General features: G+C 41.5%; 2 protein-coding genes and 1 non-coding gene across 9 annotated transcripts; 2 read left to right on the top strand and 1 right to left on the bottom strand.

Moving 5' to 3' along the window:
• The first annotated feature begins 33 nt into the window (after nt 1-33).
• LOC118286801 (afadin) lies at nt 34-12,907 on the top strand. Of its 5 annotated transcripts, none has more exons than XM_035611506.2 (25): nt 34-155; nt 1,880-2,027; nt 2,598-2,790; nt 3,564-3,670; nt 3,814-3,929; nt 4,007-4,098; nt 4,196-4,276; nt 4,417-4,625; nt 4,741-4,886; nt 5,468-5,562; nt 5,689-5,960; nt 6,451-6,594; nt 8,335-8,533; nt 8,663-8,754; nt 8,841-8,927; nt 9,055-9,120; nt 9,215-9,288; nt 9,499-9,617; nt 9,703-9,867; nt 10,005-10,093; nt 10,365-10,502; nt 10,662-11,462; nt 11,995-12,085; nt 12,183-12,234; nt 12,561-12,907. In XM_035611506.2, the coding sequence occupies exons 2-25, from the start codon at nt 1,932-1,934 to the stop codon at nt 12,646-12,648; spliced, it is 3,612 nt and encodes a 1,203-aa protein (XP_035467399.2). In that variant the 5' UTR covers nt 34-155; nt 1,880-1,931; the 3' UTR covers nt 12,649-12,907. The 5 variants fall into 5 exon arrangements, with proteins under 5 accessions (XP_035467399.2, XP_035467401.2, XP_047193620.1 ...); XM_035611508.2 differs by having other exon boundaries at nt 43-155; nt 1,891-2,027; XM_047337663.1 differs by lacking the exon at nt 34-155 and having other exon boundaries at nt 1,807-2,027.
• dusp23b (dual specificity phosphatase 23b) lies at nt 12,150-17,035 on the bottom strand. 3 transcript variants are annotated; one of them, XM_035611530.2, is made up of 4 exons: nt 16,858-17,033; nt 14,938-15,050; nt 13,906-14,185; nt 12,150-13,196 (listed from the first exon to the last, which is right to left on the bottom strand). In XM_035611530.2, the coding sequence occupies exons 3-4, from the start codon at nt 14,173-14,175 to the stop codon at nt 13,011-13,013; spliced, it is 456 nt and encodes a 151-aa protein (XP_035467423.1). In that variant the 5' UTR covers nt 14,176-14,185; nt 14,938-15,050; nt 16,858-17,033; the 3' UTR covers nt 12,150-13,010. The 3 variants fall into 3 exon arrangements, with proteins under 3 accessions (XP_035467423.1, XP_035467425.1, XP_035467424.1); XM_035611532.2 differs by lacking the exon at nt 14,938-15,050 and having other exon boundaries at nt 16,858-17,035; XM_035611531.2 differs by lacking the exons at nt 14,938-15,050; nt 16,858-17,033 and adding an exon at nt 14,680-14,897.
• Nucleotides 15,273-15,355, top strand: trnal-cag. The gene has a single exon. It is a non-coding gene; the product is annotated as a tRNA-Leu (tRNA).
• Nucleotides 17,036-17,869: the final 834 nt, after the last annotated feature.

A 17,869-nucleotide genomic window follows, 5' to 3' on the forward strand; every position in this document is an offset into this window, starting at 1 on the left:
CACACACGCACTCCTTTGAGATGTGATCTCGTCGCATACGACAGGTTAGTGAATCCTCCAAGAATCCCTTGTGAATTATAGCGACCCTTGACCACATTTGAACTTACAAGAGCGGACCGTGACCACCACCCGGAGAGATGAGCACAATTCCTGGGGTGAATGAGAATTGAGCTCGTCCATTGGTTAGAGCTCGATTTAATCATGTGGCCTTGTCGTGTCACGTTTAACTAAATGTCAGCTGTATCTAAGAGGAGAGTTTCTCTACAGTCATCTTAATTATTGTAGTATTCAATGTATCTTACATAAACATAATGAGGCCTGTACTGCGAAACAACACAGGTCATCATTTGACATTTGTCATGTCAGGATGGTTATGTTCCGCTTTGAAACCTTTTCCTGGGTGTGAACTTCAACCTCCTTCTGCTCCGAGACCTGTGAACTTTGCAAACGCTGAGATGTCTCTGACACCTCTGAGGTGTGAAAACAGGAGCGCTGCTAGATAGCGTCTTGTTTTTGTGTGTTTTTTGAAAGACGATAAAACGCCCTGCATTTGGTCGTGCACATCAGGCAAGGTGATTTGAGAGAACAGCGTAGAAGACAGAAATTCTATTTACATCATTTTAACTAATGCAAAGTTAGCATGCTGACCCCTCCGCTGGTCGGAACGCTGTGAAGTCGGAGTGAATACTGGGTCTGCGGGTTTTGGAAAATTACAGTCGTTTTCACAGTAGTGCAACTACTTTGACTACTCACATCAGCCATCAGCCGGCTCCTGGAACCTAAACGACGATGCTCAGCTCTGTATAGTGGTTAATGCTACAGCAACATGTTGAATTTAAAAGGCCATGACTCCGAGGTCCGAGAGAGAAATCAGGTATCCTCCAGAAAGAAGAGTCAGTATAGATCAGATCTGTATTCAGATGCTGTTTTCAAATCCCTGTAACAGTTTTTCTTGTCTTTTATAAAATAACAGAATATCATGAATTTTCTTTAACGTGAATGCACAAAAACATAATTATGCTGATGGGCTGCAGCTCTGCTCCTGTTTCTCAAATGGATCATCATGACAGAAAGTATAATGTGTTTTTCCTTCTTCACATTTTCCAGCATCCAGACAACAATGCCCTTGCTTGTTCAGTTTTGGTTTTCAATGCAGTGCTGTATATCTAATTGAGGGGTTGGTTCCCTTAAAGGCTTTTGTTCTATTGTAGGTTTACCCAGAAAGCTTCAGGGCGGCCAACAAAAGCTGCCCCACATGCATATAGAGCTGATTGAATGGGAAGACATGTAACCGTAGATTGTGTTGAAAAATCACTGGTATGCATGAGAAGTGGGATTCCACTCAAGCGTGGATATCCAGGTCGCCGCGAAAAAGAGGAGCGCTGTAATCTCTCATGGTGACTGTGGACACGTCGACTGTCGGCGTCACATGACGACGTCTGCCGCACAGTTAGAATAAATCATAGATACGAGTTAATAACAGCAGCAGCAAAAACCCTCATGAGAAATCAAAACGTGCACTGTGGTTGAAGGAAATGATACGATAACGAATAAAGAGACAATGGCAGATTAAATTTAGTCGACTATGATCATTTGCCGGTGAAGGATGTATGATTAGGGAACTGTTTGCCTCACATGACAAAGATCCACTGACCCGTTAAATGAGAGCGGAGGGGTGCGAGGGCTTGGAGAGGGGATGTGAACGTGGGGATGAAGCAGGCAATTATGTTTTTAAGAGCTCGCTGCACAGTACAATGAGGTTATAACTAATGGGGGAAAGGGGTGAAGGAGGGGGCGGGGTCTTAATAGATACACTAACCCCAGAACTTTTTTCTTTCACGGGATTTGTTTTTTTATTCCTCTCTTTGGTTTCCTGGAGACAATCCGCAGGAGCCGGTCGCTTGACAAACTTTGAGGTTAATTGGTGAAAAATGCCGGAGGAGGAAAGACGGGAGAGGTTAGCCAAAGTCATCAGACAGTGGAACAACAACAGACTGGACCTGTTTAAAATAAGCGAACCAGATGAGGTGAGTCGCCCGTAAGCGTTAGACTGGCTCCATCATACACCACCACAATGTGTCAGTAGTTAGAATTACCTTGGCTCCATGTTCAGTACAACTGTCAGACACAGATTTCATAGCGAGTTAACAGTAGAATACCTAAGCAGGACTGCAACTATTATTTTTGTAATTGAAAGTCATCATCTGCAAATTCTTTCGAATTCTTTTCAATTTTTTTTCGATAAATACTTTTTTTTCGATAAAATGTAAGAAAATGGTAAAAAAAATTGCCACTTTGAAGTTGCACCCTCTTTAAGGTCAAATGAGGTATATGACATTTTTTCATTGGTCATGTCTGCTGCAAATTCCCCGAAAGGCTGTTCAAGAAACTTTCCAACGCCTCCGGTCCCATCTCAATACGACCAATGGTTCATGAGATATACATGATAATATATTTTGGAGGTATTTGGCCCCGGTGACCTTGACCTTTGATCTTGGTGACCCAACATGTATTCACGTGCAGACAATATCCACACACACACACAAAACAATACTTCACTCAGCACGCACAAACAAACCCAAACTGTTTCCCTGCAGAACCTGGATTTTCACGGCGTGATGCGCTTCTACTTTGAGGATCACGTCGGGGGAAGCGTGGCCACGAAGTGTCTGCGTGTTTGCAGCAACTCGTCAACTCTCGACGTCATCGACGTTCTCTCGGAGAAATTCAGGCCTGATATGAAAATGCTGACGACCAGCTACTCCCTGTACGAAGTCGACGCCAAGAAGGGTGAGCGTCGGTTACGGAAGAGGTCTGACTCCGTCGTGTGGGTTGTGGTCAAATAAGGACATTTTGATGATAGTTGTACTCGTTAAAGGCAAATTCCTTCAATTAGTCAAGCGCCATTGAAATGAACTTAAATGAATGTTAAAAATCCATTGAAAAATGCCCAAACTCCTGGTTTCAGCCTGTTGAATTTGGAAAATCCTGCTTTAGTATGTCTTGTATGATCATAAATTGAATAACAACTGATTAATTGATTATAAACTGCTTGTATTTTCATCGATTAATCATGTCAGTCATGTTTCAAACAAAAAATGTGACAAAGTTGCCAAATATTCCCTGGTTCCAGATTCTAACATCAGTGGTTTTGCTGCTTTTTCTTAAACACATTATACATTATTATATATATTTTTTTTTTACATAACTACTGAAACTAAAACTAAATAAAGATCACATCATTTACTGATAAATACAATAATTGTTAGTTGCAGCAATAAACTGGATATTTGGGGCCTTCAATTGTTGTTTGGACAAAAATAAAATTCAAATTAACATTTCCCACTATTTTCTCTAAATTTAATTCAACAAACAATTAATCTGTTAGTCAAAAAACAAATCACACACATATGGAAGGATCCTTATTACTGTAAATCATGCTATAACGCACCACAGCCATTGCTCATTTAGGGCCGTTCATGTGGATTCTCTGGTCCAGCAGATCCACGCCAACTGTTAAGTTTCATGCTCTGACCATTTATCTTTGATTTATGTGGATGAAGAACGCAAACTGGAGCAGGAAGAGAGGCCTTTGATCGTACAACTCAACTGGAACTCGGACCAAAAGGAAGAACGCTTCGTACTGAAGAGAGACAAGGAGAGTTTCCAGGTATTCTCAACCTCCTGCGTTTACTGCGTGAACGAACCCCTCGCATCTCGACTCTACAGGTGTATGACTATTTTGTCAAAAGTATAGTATAAATATATATATATATTTGTGCTTTTTTTATGTGTTCAAAATTCATGGAAAAGGAAAACGGCCAGGAGAAGGAGAGAGAAGGCATGATCCAAAAGTTCAAGAGGACACTGTCGAGAAAAGAAAAGAAGAGCATAATTAAAGCCCACAGGATTTCAGACGATGAGGATTGGTAAAAAAAAGTTTTACTGTTCACTTAATAAAACTAATTTTTGAGACTACTGGTCTTAACTGTACATAACTGTCCAGGTCAACTGAGAAGCCACGGAGCCTGTGTGTGTCTAACCGTGACACAGAAGATTGCACTGAAGACAAAAAGCATCAGTGGCAGAGCGCCCCGGGTGAGTCTTCTGCCAAATGTAGAAATGATAATGACACAATATTTCATGACACAATCGGGGTGGTAGGTCATTCCTTTTTATATTCCTATAACTACAGGAGTGAGGCTCTCAGGAAGTCTTCATCAGGACTTTCCAGATCAACCTGGATTACCATTTGGGATCGAATTCAGTGACAACTGTGAGTATGAGATATGTTTTTTTCTCTCTCTCCTTCCACTCTGATATTTCCCAGTTTAATTCCTGTAAGATGGAGACTCGACGGCTTTCCCTCTCCCATCGTCCTCCTGCCCCCCGCCGGGGTTTTTCACTCTTTTCCAGCCGAGGACGCCTTCCTGTCTGCGGTCATCAATTACGCCAACAGCTCCACGGTTCATTTCAAGCTCTCGCCCGCGTACATCCTCTATGCTGCGGGACACTTTGCTCTGCGGTGCCAACGTTACAGGCGAGGCTCGACGCCCTCTGGACAAAAGCACAGTGTAAAATCCATCACTAATAAAATGGTGGCCATGACAGAGAAGGTCATACAGGCAAGTCGAAGGCACCGCGTGCTTTTTCTTACATTTGCTCAGATGAGACTGACTAACCAGCAACAACACCAGAGACCAGATGTTTAAATGACACTGCTGCTGTTTGCCCCCACAGAGGCAGGAGAGCATCGCGGGGGCTCTCGCCTTCTGGATGGCCAACGCCTCCGAGCTGCTGAATTTCTTCAAGCACGACAGAGACCTCCGCCTGCTCACACAGCAAAGTCAGCTGGATCTCCCCCACCTGGTGCACAAAGCTTACAGGTACGACAACAAGCCGTTGAGGAACTACTGCAGTCTTTTGGTGCGAATCAAACGGAAACCGCAGCACATACTCAAAAGATCGAGTCACTGAACCGAAAACATCCAAAAACTTGTAAACCTGAAACATTAAATAATCTATCAGTCAATCACCGGAAGGTTAATCGTCGACATTTTTGATAATCTGGGAAACCATCAATGTGATTTATCAAAATTAAATCTACCAAATATTTGTTGGTCCCATCTTCTCAAATGTGAGGGACTAGTTTGTTGGACACAGTGAGATACTGGATGATGATTTTCTCAGGATCTGGGGGATATTAATTACTTTTCTTTTTTATGTTTTAAGACATTTTATGGACTTTTCAACTATTTGGAAAAAAATAATTGCCACATGCAGCCCGAGGACATTATTTATTGTATGATGACAGATTTCTATCTATGTGTTGTGTTGCTGATACTGCAGAGTGAGTTTAGCTGAATTTAGCAATGTGTGGATATTCAAGTGTAAAAAAAAAACATAATAGTAATATGGATCATAAGCTAAAGGTTATGATTTTACATGTCTGTTTTATTCTCCCAAGGTTCCTGCTGCAGTGTCTACAGAATGAGTTAGCAAAGCATTTGCCAACTTTTTTGATTGATCCTGAGCAACACGGTCCCCTGCCGGCTGGCATAGGTAAACATTCACTAGTGGCATTACAACTAATATTAAAACAATATGTAAGTAACTACACTGTCTAGCAAGACCAGAGATTTATTGATATAGCCTGACATTTCATCTCTCCTGTCCTGCCCGTTACAGAGTTGGTGCTGAACACCTTAATGAACACCATGTCTATGTTAAGCCGCCATCGGGTCAACCCCGCCCTCACCATCCAGCTCTTCTCCCGGCTCTTCCATTTCATTAGTATCTGGCTCTTCAACCAGCTCATGAGCCCCGAGGCCGACGCCCCGGGCCTGCGCTCCCACTACTGGGGAGCGGCTCTCCGTCAGAGGCTTACCGCCATCGAGGCCTGGGCGGAGAGGCACGGCCTGGAGCTGGCCGCCGACGTGCACCTTGGACACATCATCCAGGTCGGTTCTTCCGAAAGCACCGAGTGTGTTAATAGCGGTGAAAGCAAAGCTTAGACCGGGCTTTCAGGAAATATCAGATCAGTGTAAAACCTGAATAAAATGGGTTGGGTTTTTTTGTTTTCTTTATGCATTCTCTATTATTTGTTCATGTTTGCTTTTGTTCGTTGGATGAATAGGTACAATTGATTATTATGTAAACTGGGGGATAGCATTTGGGGGAAAGGCAGTGTACCTTTTAATTTTTGGGGGTCAGAATGTTGGTCACATCCAAAGTTCAAATAGTGGTTATATCATCCAAATAAGGTTAAAAACATATCTGAAAATAGGACAAAAAACATCACAGGGCATCAATATGAATGTTTCTTTGTAAGATGATTTCTGAAGTCGGTTGTGATTTGCATTTTTTAATCTCGGGTTTTATTCACAGTGCCTTTCTGAGCACATTCAGTTAGTAGAGGCTGTTAAAATAGTGTTGCCTGGCTGTTCCTAGGCAACCACACTCCTGACCATGAATAAGTACTCGATGCAAGACCTGAAGGACATCCAGAATACCTGCTTCAAGCTGAACTCGGTGCAGCTGAAGATGTTGCTCACTGGCTACTTCTATGCAAACACTGAGCCCCACATCCCCCTTGTGAGTACTTTGGGTTTGTTCCTCCACTCACTGTTTCTCCTGCTTGCTATTAAAACTATGATCCAGCTTTTGAGAAAACATCCTTGCAAGAGATTTTTGATATATCAAGGGATATAGTCTTCTAATACGACTAATGAGAGCTCAGTAGCCAACTCATTTTGATGGGGAGCGCACAGATTAAAATCGGGGGTTATTTACAGGGCAAAACAGAACAGACCTCTATATATAAATATAAACTAGTGTTTTATAATGAATGTGGCTGAGTATTGCAGCGGCCGCCTCAACCTCACAAGAGAAGCTCAGCAGTATAGATTTAATAGCATGAATAATTCACAATGATGAATATGGCAATGAATAATACATGAAAAATAGTTAAAGCGATTTGTCACATTACCTTATTGCTCCTGAGTGAAATATTTCTCTAATACTTTGCTGAATATGAGGTGCATGAAGAAATTAATGTGTTAATGTGTCCCCTGAGTGACAAAAGCCAAATCACTTTTCCCATTAAGCTATTATTACAGGACATACATTTTCGTGATGGACACGACAGCATTCATTTACTTCATTACTCTCTATTGGAGCTTGGAGTTTGCAATCAGCAAATAAGAACGATTTCCAGAACAACAACGATAACCTAACTGGAAATATGCCATGAACCTGATTCTGTCACAAACACTCAAACTCAAACAAGCTTCACCATTCATATTGAATCACTATCATCATAATCCATATCCCAAACAAGTCGCACTTTGTGCCTGTCATGTATATTTGAGTCCCTCACAATTTCTGAATCATCAAGGAGGCTGTTGAACAACATGTAGTCACTTTTTTGACGATGGCAACTCCTTGCTTTTACTTTATCAGTTATGTGCATCTACCCAGCTTGTTTACAATATTCACATGCAGTATTGTGTTTCTCATTGTTTTACATAAAGGATGCATTGTCCATCATTGTCCATATGTTTCAGAGGAAATACTTTTTGAAATGTTTATTTGTGATTAGTATTTTGTGATTGTACCTTAAAAACAACTCCATGCAGTTAAATGACCTTTTGCTTTTCCCCCCCTTCGATATTGGTTTAAAAACGAGAGCTCAGCTATTACAAGAGATCAATCTGCAATAAATACAGTACAAATGCAAATATTGCACATACGTAGATGAAAGCTGTATAAAGGCATAAAGAGAGCAGCAACAAGACAGAGGAGGGGACTATTAGTCACGCAGCAGTTAGCTTAGCCCAACACCAATTGACCATAGCCACGACATTGACTGACAGCAAACATTTAGCTTGTGAAGGTAAAGCGTTGGTGGTCCAAGGCTGTTGACAGCAAGACGGGAAACACCTGTAACGGCTAACGAAAAACAATTAAATAACGCCTTACGACAAATCAAACAAAAAGCGTTGAGGGCATGGGCTACAGCAGTGGGCGGGGCTCTGTCAATTTAATTATCCTGCCTTTACTGGAAAACAACTGCGTTAGTTACAGCTTGACCCATCCATCAAGGACAACTGATTATACAGCAAAATGATTGGAAGTATCTGAAATAAACATGAGTCTCTCGCAAGAGTACAGCCTTGGATACTTCCTGATCCTTCAGAGGTCAAGGTAAGCTCGTCAGTATTTTGCTCAGGGTCACAGTAGCCAGATTGGGGCCTTCTCACAGAATGACAAATGTCAATCTATAAACTAAAACAACCTTTTCCTGATGTATTTACGCCGTCATCCTCGCCGCAGGATTTGATCGATGCTGTTGTGACGGCCGTCGAGGCCTCAGCAGACAACCGGATTCGGAGCGAAGGACGGGACATCCAGCTGGAGGAGAGCCTCGACCTCTGCCTGCCCTTCCTGGTGCCAGAGGGCGGATACTCCTGTGACATCGTGAGAGGAATCCCTCCTGGGCTTCGGGAGTTTTTGGAGCCAATTTGCCAAAAGGGTATGGGAGTTTGAATAGTCTGTCATACTTGCAAAAAGTCAAAATCATATCTCAGGGATGTGTTGTATCTACAACTAAGATAGGTTTATTTGCCAAGTATTCATATTGAATGACATCCTCTTCTTCTAGGTCTCTGCTCTTTAACATCCGAGTCAAATTCCAAAGGTGACTGGACCATATATTTCCATGAAGATACACTCCCTGCAGAAAGAACATACTTGGTAAATACTTGGTGTCCCAGATGTGTTGAAATATTATTCAATCTCAACGTTAAAATCATTCATTTTATTGCTTTTGTCTTGAACAGGCAGCACACACAGAGCCAGAGATTGTGACCATCACACTTAGGAAACCTCTCAACAGTGGGATGGGGCTCAGCATCGTTGCCGCCAAGGTGACTGCCTAAGTTTTGAACAATTCCTTTTCCATAATTGCGACGTGCTCACTAACTGGAAGCATTCAAACAGCTTTCGGGGAAGATGTCTCAGCTAATAAACAACCTCCCTCTTATTTTGCCACAGGGAGCAGAGCAAGGTAACCTTGGGATTTATATCAAATCCGTTGTCAAGGGAGGACCAGCTGAAATGGTGAGATCTAACACATTTGTGATTCAGCTGAACTTGACATGTGATTAAAGAAACAACAACAGATTATACAAGGAAGTCTTGTGTGTCTCTACAGAATGGCATGTTAAAATCTGGGGACCAGCTGCTCAGTGTGGATGGTCAAAGCCTGGTTGGCCTCAGCCAAGAAAGGTAGAGTCAGCATGAGAGATTGAGCGTTCCTACAGAAACCCATCCGACATGAAAGGGATCAGTGGTTTAGTCCTCTTCTCAGACAGATCTTCCATTAAACTAAGGCTATACAGTCCCCACTGTTTCTAAATCGACAACAGGTTTGCATTACTGACAGTTAAACGCGACAATGGAATGGACGGTGACTATATTCATCTTGTATTGGTGTAGGGCAGCGGCTATCATTGGGCAAACCGGCCCAGTTGTGACCTTGAAGGTTGAAAAGTTTGGAGCTAGCTACCACGGCCTGGGGGCTCTGCTGGGTGAACCAGCTCCAGAAAGGATTACAGGTCAGAACCAGTTTAACAAAAACTAATTTCTTTCCACTTTTATGTCCCGAATGACCTAATTAAGACCCTTTTATTGCTTCCTAAGGTGAAAAGAGCTTTCCAAAGCCAAACGGTGAAGCCTTCGAGCTGTACAGTGCTGTGGAAGCGGGTCCGTCCCAACAGCTCCATGAAAGAAGCAGCAGCAGGTGGAACAAAGAGCAGATAATGCAGAGGAACAGGCAGCTTTACCGCTCCGACCCCAACATGACCAGTGGGTGCACCTCCATGTTGATCCCTAGTGCTACTGGGCACATGCAGTAAATGGCTTAATGGGAATTATGTTTAGTGCTTGAGGGTTTGCAACTGTATGAGAACAACTCCGGTGTATTTATTTTCTCCTTATTTCAGCAGACCGTTGCCTGCGAGATGAACCTGCTGACCCTGTTGTGAGAGGGAACAAGATCGCCGCTGATTCCAGTATCAACATCTGCACCGATGTGAGCTATTTTTTATATTGGTTAGATGTTTCTTTTTATAATTATAAATATAATTTTTATATTATATTTTTTTGCACATGTTAAGTTTTATGCAGGCATTGTCAGAAAAGTTTGTCTTTGAGAGTAAAAATTAAGTGAACATTTTGTGGTAGGGTTAGGGTTAGAAAAAGAAACAAAAGTCACAATAAATTAAAACAAAAAAAATAATTCTACTACTTTTGAATGCCTTTATGACACAAAACTAACATACTTACTTTTTTCCTCTATTCAGACATTTCACAGGGACTACTCTACACTTCCAAACCCTAAATCACAGGGCAAGAACATTTCTGAATCCAGTCGACCGCAGCAAACATTTGAGTCTTTGAGGCCTTTGGATGGAAAGAGCTCCAGTAAGAAGATCTACGTGGTAAAATCATGAAGTCCCTCTGGCTCTAAAAATGTTATATATATCATCATATGTTCAATTTGCTACGCCAAGGAGCAGTAAGCAAAGGAAAGCTGACACAAATGATAAGTTAAACCAGGTACATATCACTAAAATCTTTGTATTTATTTACCTCTCTAGCGTCAAGCACTCTCACAGGAAAACTTGTGTGGGGACAGTGGAGGCCCCCTGCTGGACAAAAGGCGGAGCACATGTGAGCAGCAGGGCGGCAGTGCAAAACAAAGACCGAGCCACTATTCATCTTTCCCAATTCGCTCCTGCGTCTCTAGTCATGACATCCTCTCCGATAACAGTTCTCCCGCACGTGGCGCTGGTGTCTGGAGACTCCCTTTTTCACAACATTCAACATCTACGACCTCAGTTCAGCCCAAACGTATTGACGTCCCCTTGACCAGAGCAGCCAACACACAGCCCAATCCTCCACTCGTCACCTTCCAGAGACCGTCTCTGTTGTCAATGAACCAGGCGAACAATATTTACGCATGCCCCATTCCTGCAACCGAGAAACTCCCTCAGCTCTCACTCTCGTCGCAGCAGCACAGATCCAGCATGTTCAGGGGTCAAGCAGTGAAACTCCAAGTAAACGGCACTCCTAAGAAACACGTTTCCTTCCAAGAGCCTCCCACTCAACAGGAGCAAGGCACAGCTCAGCCGTCTGAGCCGCGGAGGAGGGAAACGCAGGAGAAGCTGGAGGAGAAGCAGCAGAGGCTCCCGGCGCTGGAGCTCCTGAAGCACACGGTGCAGGAGCTTCAGGCCAAAGTGACGCGCTCGGCCGAGGAGAACGAGCGACTCCACAAACTCAGACTGGAGTGGCAGTTTCAGAGGAGGCTGCAGGAGATTCAGCAGAGAAATGACGACGAGGACGAGCATGAGGACTTTGACAGGATGGTGACGATACAGCAGCAGGACACAAGTGCACAGGTGAAACGCAGGTCGCAGAACCGCTTCCCAGAGGTTCTCTGGAAAATGTTGGTAATTGCAAACAATAGTAGATTAGTCAGGTTAAATCAAAGGGTATGAAACATTAAATTACTAAACAACTTCTTAAAACAATTAATCAATTTTATTCATCTAGTAGCAAATAACATTGATTAACTCGAGGCACTTGACAGAGTAATAACATATGAAGATTTAAATGCACAGGATTTCCTTTAAGATACCAAATATATTGTGTGAACATTTTATTATATTGTTCTTATATATATTATACTAAAACAATCTGTAAACATATTGTAAACAGAGGTTTACATTGAATGAAAATACAGAAAATGAATCAGTGTAGATGCACCAAAACTAAAAACAAGTTTCAAGCTTTCTGTGACCACAGTGTATCAAATATCAAAAGTAAGTCACCATAGATACTGAGGTATATATACTGGTGATATTTGAATAAAGGTGATATTTATTAAGTCCCAACAGCCTAAATCGAATTTATTTTTTCTTACATCTTTAGAGCTCTGGAGGAAATATCAACGGCAAATTGAAAGAGCTGGAAAAGCTGACAGGAAACCCCGTCTCCCAAAAGGAAGACAGGATCAACATAGGTAATTTTTCACTCGTGCAAGGACAAATAATCACATGTCAGTTTCATAAAAGAGGCAATTCTCATTCAATATAATTTTTTTTATTTAAATTTTTCAGCACAAAGACGGACTGGACTGACTGAAAATGTTCATAATGTGGCAACAAAGCAGTGAGTTTACCTTTTTTCTGGCAATTGAAGCAAAACACTGAAATGAAATCAACCATGACATGAAGCTATTTGTGCAGCCTTTTTCTACTCATGATGACTTAAAAGACAACTGATTAGTATAACATGAACTTGATAACTATCACATTAAGCGTATTACATTAGTCTGCTTTAGTCAAGCTTGTTACAGTTTGCTCTCTGAATGTCTTTCTTTCCACTTCCACAAGGGTTCGAAAAAATAATAATTCCTGAGTTAAAATAAATTTGCACACCTATAAATATCCTCCCCAACAAGGAATAAAAAGTATTTGTGCGTTGTTTATTTGCAGAAACCGGGAGGAGAAAATCCAGAGCATGGCAGCTCCTGAAAAGCTTACGTTCAGGGAGCGTCAGCGTCTCTTTTTGTCCAGTGCATAAATCATGGTTAAAACCGTGTAAAAGGAAAACTCAAGAAGAAGAGCATGTTAATATGAAGAAAATAATAAAATGCTGGATAAAAATGAAAGTATACGGTATAATTTTAAAGGTAGTTCTGTATGTATAAACTGTAGAAGTGTTTCTCTTTAGGTAGATACTCTGGGTACAGCAATTCACATCCAGGCCTTTGAGTTTATTGATAAGACACCTGTTTTAAATTGTTCCTGTTCATAGAAAATAAAGTATAAGTTTATCTGTATAACCGAGGCACCTCTTTCCATCATTTTGAACTTATTATCTGTAATTATCAGTGACACACCTGGTTCCTCACAGATGTCGTCTTGTTCCCTCTGTTAAATTTGTTACTTGGTGCGCTGATAAAACTGCACCACCGCCTTCTCCTGTTCGTGGGTTTCAATTGAGCCTTTGCGCAGTCGGCGGATCTCGCTGATGGCGTCGACACCTGGAATCTTCCTAGTCTTCACCAGGTAGCAGGCCAGCATTGTCCCTGTCCTGCCGTGGCCGTGCATGCAGTGAACTCCTACACCCTGGGGATGAACAAAACAATATTTGTTTGGTTAAATCCCCTGCTGCTACGCACACATCCTGCATTAGTTTCTGTTATGGGACAAGAATTTGAACTCCCTTTTTTTTTTTTTTTTTAGGTAGAGCTGAAACCATTGCCATATTGATCGTCAGGACATTAACCGTCAGATATGTTGTCTTTTCCCCAGCAGATGATGCATAACATTCACTGCTACTAGCTTCTCAATTGTGAGGATTTGCTGTGTCATTGTCTTGTGTGATTTTAAAATGAAAATGTCAGGTGAATAAACTGCTAGTGGGACAACCAAGCAATTTCATGGTTGTCACAATGGGCTTTGTTTAAGCATTTTGGGACATTAAATAGAACAACTGCCAAAGCAAATGACACCAAAAAAAAACCTAAAATGACAAACAGCTAATGAGGTTTCAGTAAACAAACATGTTGCAATTATATACACTGAAAGTGAATTTCAGCTTTTGTTACTTTTTGATCCACAAACTTTGGAAGAGCTTCAAGGTTGTGAAAGGTGTTTTTTCCTTTCCACTCTCTAATGGGCTCTGTCAAATTCAACTTAACAGGACTCCAAATGTTTTAGGTTACACCACTGCAACTTGCGAGTCAGAATACAACACCGAGTTGACACTGGCGAGTCCTGAAAGTAATCATAACCATCCATCACATCACAGTCTATTAGGTATCTGAAATCTTACCTCCCCCTTGGAGTTGGCCTCTTCTACGAGAGACAGGAATCTATCAATCTGACTCGGCGAAGGAGGGGTGAAGTCGACAATCTTGATGTGGTGCAGCTGCAGCTCTGGGCACGAGTCGTGGTGAGGTGGTTTTCTCTCACACAGGCACACCAGGTGTTTGATGCCGTTGTCCAGCAGATACTGGTAATCGGATGTCATCCTGGGCAACGCCAGTCCGGCCAGTTTGCCTGGCTCCACCCAGGAGAAGTTGTGGGGAGGAGCGGAGGCCATGACTGTGAAACTGAGGACAAAAAGACAGAGACGGAGACAATATACATTTTTTCTGTAGCATACCGCAACTGATGTGCATCATTGAAACGCTCAATAAAACGGTGAAAACTTGCCATGACAACAATGAAACCCAGTCACTCTCTGGATCAAACACACACACACACACACACACACACACACACACACACACACACACACACACACACACACGGACGGACATAAAAACTAAGCCATTAGAAGAGAAGTATTTCTTTAAGCACCACAAGTTTGGCTCGATGACACATGCTCCTAATAAATTTACTTGTCTTTAGCAAGGACTAGCAAGTATCAGAGTAAATATCACCTTTGCCAACAAGTTCAAATTTAATCACATGAGGCGGTTGAAGAGCCTGTGAGAAAATGCAAAAAGTAAACAACAGGAACGATAGCAGTGAGATACAGTGTCAAGACAACTGTCTAGCCAACATTAGCATACTGACTAGTCTGGATAGTTCAGTGTCTTACCGAGGAATTAGTTTAACGGTACATGTTTCAACACCTGTGGAAAGACACGCACCAGACTCCACCTAGTTTTACAGACAAAATAGGAAAACAGGAGCTAAAGGATCTATTTGAGCTACCGTTTCAAAGATCTAACTCCTAGCCGCTTGACGCTAACTAGCTAACAGCTACTGTCAGGTCCGTACCAACTAGCTGCTCAAGTGAACACAGCATATTATTCAACAAGTTCAAAGCTCCTGCAAACTACCGACAGTTACTTACAGTGTCTCCCCCGTGAGGTTTGAATGTTCGGCCACGTCCCAATGCTGCTGCTGCTGCTGCTGCCGCCGCTGAATGAAATGAACCCTCCCCTCCGCTCACGACAGTAGAAGCAGCTGCAAGTCCAATGTACAACGGAAGATATATACATGAGGTCTGTTGCAACGCTTTAGGTGGGGCAGTGCCATCGTTAAGCCTAGCAGCTGATCCATGCGTAAATCAGCTGTCACTGTAAATCACGCGTTAGAAATGACATTGGACGCTAACGCGTTGGCAGGTAAGTAGACAATGGTAAGTACGATCTGTATATAATTCGACCTGGAGCGTTCAGTGAGCATGTCAGGATGGCCGAGCGGTCTAAGGCGCTGCGTTCAGGTCGCAGTCTCCTCTGGAGGCGTGGGTTCGAATCCCACTTCTGACAGTAACCTTTTTTCCCCCTACTGGTGTGATCATCATAATCATGTGTGAGGTATAACTCGAGCTTCTACAGTGATTTTACTGATCATATCTTTATGCTGTCTGCCACAGAAGCGGAAGGAGGATCCAGAAGATTTATATAAAGCGAATACATTACTCTACAATCTACAGTTATGCACAAATAGCGCACCCGGCAGTGATCTGGAGTCCGGATTACTCTCCGTTTCATCACTTCAAAACTCATTTTTACTCGTCTTGACTTTATTTGCTCTTTCGCGGCCGCACTGTGGGTTAAACTGGGGCCGAACACACACTGTTATGGTTGATTAACTGTGAAAACACTTGCTGTAGACGGACTTGAAGACACTCGCTAGCCTAGCAGCATGAAATGCTACAAATAACCCACAATGCAACGCGCCGTAAAACAATTACCGTAACTGCGCTAATGTTCGCTCCATTAAGAAATGAACGGACGCGCAATTCTCTGAACCGAGCACCAAGTCTGCGTTGTTTTACAGTCATTACGGTATCCGCTTCTCTCCAAAGCGGTGCAGAACTTCCAGCCAGGGTTTTTTTCCTACTCCGCAAAAATACTTCGACCTCACGACTCTTTTAATGGATGGGGAAAATCTAAATAACTGGTTCCCAAACAAAACAACCACAGTCTCAGAAACAACCACACAGTAACACACAAACTGAATAAGGAGAGAATGTAAAAACAACCAGAGAGACACTCAAAATGACCACATGACACAGAACAACAGTCTCCTACAGTCTAGACGTCCAACATAGAACCAGTCCATGCCCCAGTTTCTCATAATCCATCGATTTACCCAATTCAATACAGAATTAACTTCAAAATGTGCTCATGTCCCCAAAAACACAGCCAGTAATTTATCGATTAACTTAATTTTAATTTAAAATCCCAACTTTAATGTACTTGCATTTGAATTTAGCTTTAAGTTAGTGTTCAGTAGTTTTGCAACATATTAATATTTTAAATTATTACGAAATCGGAAATTAATTTTCCCCACTATTTGATGAAATTGTGAAACAAATTTGAATATATTTATATATTTTTTTAAATATATATTTTTAAACCATATATATGGTTAAATATACCATTACAAGTAGTATCCTTGTTTTGACACGTTTTAAGTCTACACCTCAAAAAATATTAAAATCATATCAGTTATTGGAACCAAAAAATTGCAGATGTTGATATTTGAGAGACTGGAACCATGTGATGTTTGACATTAGAAGAAAAAATGTGCCTGGAAGTAACTTAACTTTATAATAGACCAATATGTAAACAAAACTAACTTTTGATTTGATTACATATTTAGATTGAATATATTTTCCCCCAACAAGCAAACAAAGTTATCCACGTTGTATCAGACGGGAGTAGTGTGAACAATCTGTTATAACATAGCTTCGAGTTACCATTAGCATTCAAGCTAACGTTTGACCAGCTAATACGTTAGCTAAAAAGACACATTCGCGTACCTTTCTCCGTCGCTTTTGTACTGAAGATGGATGTTAAAAGTTGTGTCGCTGGTAGTTTTCGCTGCAGACTTCGCATGTCGTCGTTTTCCTCGTACAAACCGTCGTCGACGGAAAAAACCCTTGAGTCCAACTTGTGTCGCTTTCGAAGAAGCGCGCTCTCAAGATGGCTGCCGCGTGCGTTGTTGACCTCGGCGGGTTGCCAGGTTTGCTTGCACTTAAAATCCCCCAATCGCGTAAAAACTAAAATGTAAATTCTCAACATTTACAACGATGCAAATGCTTTTTTTAAAAAACCTCAGGTCATCTTGTTTTCTCAAGTCTCAAGTTATGAATACAAAGGGACGATTAAGTTGAGTCTTTATCATTGGCAGTCAAGCAAGTTTCAAGTCGTCATATTTTTGACTTATTGGAGTCAAGTCATGTGACACTAGTCTCCATCTCTGTAGCGAAGTATTGGATAGTTCCATCTACAAGCATTATTATTTTTTATCAATTTTAATTTGTACAATTGTAAATAATCTGAAACTTACTTTTTGTCCAGTGGTCATATTATCCCAGGATATTGCTGTCTCCCAGTGTTCCTCATGGAAATATTCTCACAATATATACCATTTGCAACTTTCTCGTATTTTTTTTTCTTTTATTTTTCTTTAAAAAATCTGTTATACTTAAAACTTAATAAAACATATACCAAAAATCAAATATCAAAACAAAAATTCGTTTGTTTAGAGTTTGTGTTCATGCTCTGATTTGTAAGATGAAAAAATATGTTGATTTTGAAAAAATGGATGACGCACAAAGACAGAGTTGGCTGTTTACGTATGAAACATATTAATATGCACTAAGTTATCTTTAGAGAGCCTGGGAGGAGAGGAATAAGGCTCAATTCATAGATACATAATTGGTTTGTATGTATGTCTTTTTCTTTTTTCCACACGTTTTATATATTTGAGTACGTTTTTGTAAATTCGAGTGACTTGTAATTTGAAAAAGCCAAATGCATTAGCATGGC

Source organism: Scophthalmus maximus, chromosome 15 (assembly GCF_022379125.1).
Source record: "Scophthalmus maximus strain ysfricsl-2021 chromosome 15, ASM2237912v1, whole genome shotgun sequence".
In the NCBI taxonomy this organism is placed as follows: Eukaryota; Metazoa; Chordata; class Actinopteri; order Pleuronectiformes; family Scophthalmidae; genus Scophthalmus; species Scophthalmus maximus.

Bases quoted from the DNA above. Each gene is read 5' to 3' on its own strand.
- dusp23b (XM_035611532.2), bottom strand. From the start codon at position 14,175: ATGGCCTCCGCTCCTCCCCACAACTTCTCCTGGGTGGAGCCAGGCAAA. The intron at 13,197-13,905 runs GTAAGATTTCAG...GTTCATCCCCAG, and splicing joins AGGCCAACTCCAAGGGGGAG to GGTGTAGGAGTTCACTGCAT.
- LOC118286801 (XM_035611506.2), top strand. From the start codon at position 1,932: ATGCCGGAGGAGGAAAGACGGGAGAGGTTAGCCAAAGTCATCAGACAG. The intron at 2,028-2,597 runs GTGAGTCGCCCG...GTTTCCCTGCAG, and splicing joins AAATAAGCGAACCAGATGAG to AACCTGGATTTTCACGGCGT. The intron at 4,887-5,467 runs GTACGACAACAA...TATTCTCCCAAG, and splicing joins CTGGTGCACAAAGCTTACAG to GTTCCTGCTGCAGTGTCTAC.